Source organism: Centropristis striata, chromosome 13, assembly GCF_030273125.1.
Source record: "Centropristis striata isolate RG_2023a ecotype Rhode Island chromosome 13, C.striata_1.0, whole genome shotgun sequence".
NCBI lineage: Eukaryota > Metazoa > Chordata > Actinopteri > Perciformes > Serranidae > Centropristis > Centropristis striata.
In genome coordinates this window covers 22,597,845-22,602,844 of record NC_081529.1, presented here as the reverse complement: position 1 = coordinate 22,602,844, position 5,000 = coordinate 22,597,845, and the positions used below count along the sequence as shown (strand labels likewise).

The 5,000-nt window shown below is 35.6% G+C and overlaps 1 protein-coding gene across 1 annotated transcript in view; it reads right to left on the bottom strand.

Moving 5' to 3' along the window:
- Nucleotides 1-5,000, bottom strand: part of stx1b (syntaxin 1B) — a 57,982-nt gene that overhangs the window by 23,614 nt on the left and 29,368 nt on the right. Inside the window, exons 2-3 of the mRNA XM_059348823.1 lie at nt 4,167-4,241; nt 3,625-3,724 (exon numbers count right to left, since the gene is read on the bottom strand). Of these exons, the coding sequence (XP_059204806.1) occupies nt 3,625-3,724; nt 4,167-4,241 (175 nt within the window). The remainder of the gene's footprint in view (nt 1-3,624; nt 3,725-4,166; nt 4,242-5,000) is intronic.

The window sequence follows — 5,000 nt, the reverse complement described above, 5'->3', positions numbered from 1 at the left end:
ACACACACGCACACACACACACACACACACATTATTAATATTTGTTATTATTAATATTATTATTATAGGGAGAACTTCAGTATTTCAAATATTATAAAATATAAATTATAACGATGATTTTTTCAATGATCATAAAATGTATCATTTCTATATTTTTATATTATATTTTATATTATTTTGTGAACACATTTTTTAATTTTCTTAATTAATTCATTTATTTTTGAAGTATAATACTTTAAAATTACCTGCATAAAAAATATTAAAAGTAAAAGTGTGTACTATAAGTAAAATCAGGAAAACATGTTTTAATCATCAGGAAATTATTATTGAAAAACAAACTCAATAAACGTATTTAAAATACATGTTTTAAAAATATTTTAGAACACACAAAAAAATCTGAAAAATAAACAAATAAACGACAAAACAAAATAATAATAAATAAATAAATAACATTTAAGGCAGAAATTTTAATTGTTTTATATTTTAAACTGTTTCTACATAATATTATATTATTACATAATGTTTCTTCTTCATGTTTAGACAAAAAATCATTTTAATTAATTTCAGAATAATTATATTACATGTTTTCATCAAATGTAACTGAGCTAAATGTTTAATTTGCTTCTTTATTATGACGGAAAAATGTCCGATTTCCCCTGAACGCATCACGGCGGCTCTTGTGAAAATATATTAAATATAAACGTTTTCTGTCTGATTTATTTATTTTTCTTACTTTTAGAATATATTTATTTATTTTGGCATTTGTTTAGTATATTTATTTATTTTTATTTCACTGTTTTATTATAAATGAAAAAGGGAATTTATTAAAACATGTTTGTTTTAATTTTTTTATTTTTTTTAAACTTTTTAAACCTTTTATTTATTTCACTTTAAAAACATGTATTAAATGTTTCCCCCATCATATTTTTTGTCACCATTAATTTACCCAAATGTTTTGAAACTGAAAAAATTGAAAACTGGAGAACTTAAACATTAGAATGCTCTGATTTATTTTTTTAATGATAAAAACAGAAAAATATAATTTTCTAGAATAAAACAAAATGATAAATTCTGCTCAACAAATTCAAATAAATCGACTTTTACTTTGAAACGTCACGTCAGCAGCTTTTATTTTGGTGTTTATTGTGTGTTCATCGCTGCAGCTGATTGGTGGAACATCTTCGTTAATCAATTAGTGTTAACGAGGCAGATAATGATCGCTGTTAACACACACACACACACGCACACTGTGTTGTTTATCAGCTCTGATTGGCTGACAGCTCTCTTGATTAACAGCTGGGGCAGCCAATGAGAGCGTAGCTCTTTATGAATGGCTGTAGCTCCTCTCACTACAACTCCCGTCATGCATTATTCAGACAGAGCTGACCCAGAATGAAGCTCACACACAGCTCAACTCATCTGCACATATAATGATAATAATAATAATAATAATAATAATAATAATAATAATAATTGTGATTTCCTGGTTTTATATTGTTTATTCGTTTGTTTCACAGATAGAGAATTAGTAGCAGGTAAAACTCTTCAGACTCACATGAGCTCAGCGACACCTCCTCTGAGATTAACTTAAACAGGAGGAGGAGGAGTAGATGAGGAAGAGGAGGAGGAGGAGGAGGAGAAGGGGAGGAGAGTAGGAGGAGGAGGAGAGGATGATGAGGAGAGGAGAAGAAGCAGTAGGAGGAGGAGGAGGAGCAGGAGAGGACGAGCAGGAGGGGAGGAGCAGGAGGACAAGCAATAGGAGGAGGAGCAGGAGCAGGAGGAGGAGACGAGCAGGAGGAGGAGACGAGGAGGAGGTGGAGACGAGTGGGAGGAGGAGGTGGAGGAGGAGACGAGGAGGAGGAGGAGGAGGAGAGGAGAAGGAGGAGGAGAGGAGGAGAGAGAGGAGGAGGAGAGAGAGGAGCAGGAGGAGGAAGAGGAGGAGCAGGAGTTTTCATGCCACATGAACAGACGGAGAGAGAATCAGGAGAACGACACAGAGAAAAAAATGAAAAAGAAAGAAAAGAAAGAAAAATCATTTTTCATGCAAAAGAAACAAACATGCAGAAACGTGCAGAACAAACAGAAACACTTCAACAGAGTTAACCTCCAAGCAGCTCCGCACTCCAACGCATCACATACCTTATCTTTGTGTGTCTATCTATCTATCTATCTATCTATCTATCTATCTATCTATATATCTATCTATTATATATATATTGTTGCAATATTAATTCATCTCAATAGTCAGGAGGGGGCGGAGCCAGTATTGCGAGGGAGCGCTAAATCCACCCTAAATCCAGTTTATCACAGAGAGAAACTGTAAAAACAGACGTTATCGTCAGACTTTGAACTTTCCGACGGTCCTTGAACGGATCATCAGTTATAAAAAGTGACCAAAACTTGTGTTAAATGTTGATATTTGTGTCAGAATCTCTGTATTCTACATGTGCGGTATGTAGAGAAAATGATAAAGTTGTTACCACTATAGCTGTGGCTGTGCTGACTCCACAGAGCTGCAGTATGACATAGATCCTATAGATGATATAGATCCTATATCATCTATAGTATAGATTATATAGATCATGTAGATTGTATAGCTCATGTAGATTATATAGATCCTATAGATAATATAGATCATATAAATTATATAGATTCTATAGCTTGATATAGATTATATAGATCCTATAGATTATATAGAACATATAGATCCTATCGATTGATATAGATCATATAGATGATGTAGATCCTATAGATGATATAGATCCTATAGATTTTTTTATCTTTAAATTTTTATCCCACGATTTTGTTACCCACTTATTTATCACCCAATTGCCTATATCATGATCCTGGGCGCCACCTCGTCTCTGGGTAGTCTGGGGAGAGCCCTGAACTGGACTCATGCTTTCTCCAAGACGCCCCGACTGACCAGAGGGAGGCACTGTAGCGACCAGGATCATCACATGTATTTGTGGGAGGCCTGGGGGGACACGGGGAGAACATGCAAACTCCACACAGAAAGGCCCTTTTGCCGACACCGACCAGCCCCGCGGGCGCTGGAGACATGGAGGTGGGGACACGCCTCCAACGCCCACAGCGTCCTGGCGGGAATCGGACCCAGGAACTTTGCTGTGAAGCGAGAGCGCTACCAACTGCGCCACCGTGCCCCCTGATCCTATAGATTGATATAAATGATATAGATCCTATAGATTGATATAATCCTATAGATTATATAGATCCTATAGATTGATATAGATCCTTTAGATTGATATAGATCATATAGGTTGATACCGATCCTATAGATCCTATAGATTGATATAGATCCTATAGATTGATATAGATTCTATAGATGATATAGATCCTATAGGTTGATTTAGTTCCTATAGATACCATAGATGGAATACATCCTATAGATGATATAGATCCTATCGATCATATAGATGATATAGATCCTATAGATGATATAGATCCTATAGATCCCAGAGATCCTATAGATTATATAGATCCCAGAGATCCTATAGATGATATAGATCCTATATATTGATATAGATCCTATAGATGATATAGATCCCATAGATTGATATAGATCCTATAGACCCTATAGGTTGTTATAGAAGCGGGGCTTACTCTCGTCAGGGTTGGGGGCGGCCAGGATGGCGCTGTGCTGCTTCTTCACCTGCTCCACGTCCTCCGACAGCTTCTCTATGCAGCCTCTGATCTCCTCCACCTGCAACACAGCACACAGTCACACCTGGGCCCTTCAAAATAAAGCTCCGCTCAGGTCGGCAGCTCAGAACTTTGGTCCAGATAAGATGTATATAATGTATACATTCAAATTAAAGTTATAAAAATTAAATAAATGAATAAAAACAATACAAATACTACTGCAAATGATAATAAACTATGATTATTATTATTAGCAATTTAATTTGTTCCTATATATGTGTGTTTATGTAGTTTATTGTTATTATTATTTATTATTATTACTATCAACATTACATTTTGATCTATTTGATAATTCTTTTATACTTTCATATATGCAATAATGTCCTCATAATGACAACTTTTTTCTAATCTTTTACAGTAAAAATTGTATTGATCTGGAGTCTGGACTTCTGTGTGTTTGATCATAAATACATTTAATAAATACATTTATTTATGAGTCTCACCTGTTCGAAGAACTCGTCCATGAAGTGGTCCCTGTCCACCTGCACCACCTCCTCATCATCATCACTGTCCTTAGCCTGCACGCACGCACACAAACACACACACACACACACACACACACACACACACAGAGTAAATACATTTTGAAATGTTACAGTTACAGTCTCCAAACTAAAAACATAAACTAAACAAAAAAAGTCCAAGGCACAAAAATAAATGAATTATTTTTCCTCTTTATTGTGTTCTGAAAAAATTGTTTTTGTTGTTGTTTTTCAAAATATAAGCCCCACAAAGTAACTATATTTTAGTAGGTAATCAGTATAAAAGCCTGAGAGGAAACTCTGTCTGAACTGGAAACTCAGAACAAGGCTGTTTTTCAAAGTAAAAGCCCCACAAAGTAACTATAATTAGTGGTTTATCAGAATAAAAGCCTGAGAGTAAACTCTGTCTGAACAGGACTCAGAACAAGGCTGTTTTTCAAAGTAAAAGCCCCACAAAGTACTTGAATCTGAACAGGAAGTTCAGGCTGTGTCTGTATTGTAAAACCGTTTCTTGAAAAAAAAAAAAATGATATTGAGCGTTGTGTCTCCCTGCTCACTGCAGATATTGCTTTTCACCCCCCCCCCCCCCCCCCCCCCGTCCTCGTCCTCCCCCTGCGTCAGACTGACTCTGCAGAGGAGACACAAAGACAGAAACAGAGAAGGACAAACACTCAGAGTGCAGCAGCATTTCACTCTGACTGCAGCTTCCTACCATCAGACTGAAAACTGATGAAAGAAATACTTAATGATTTTCAAAATCCAGTTTATTGTACAGAGAAACTGTAAAAACAGACG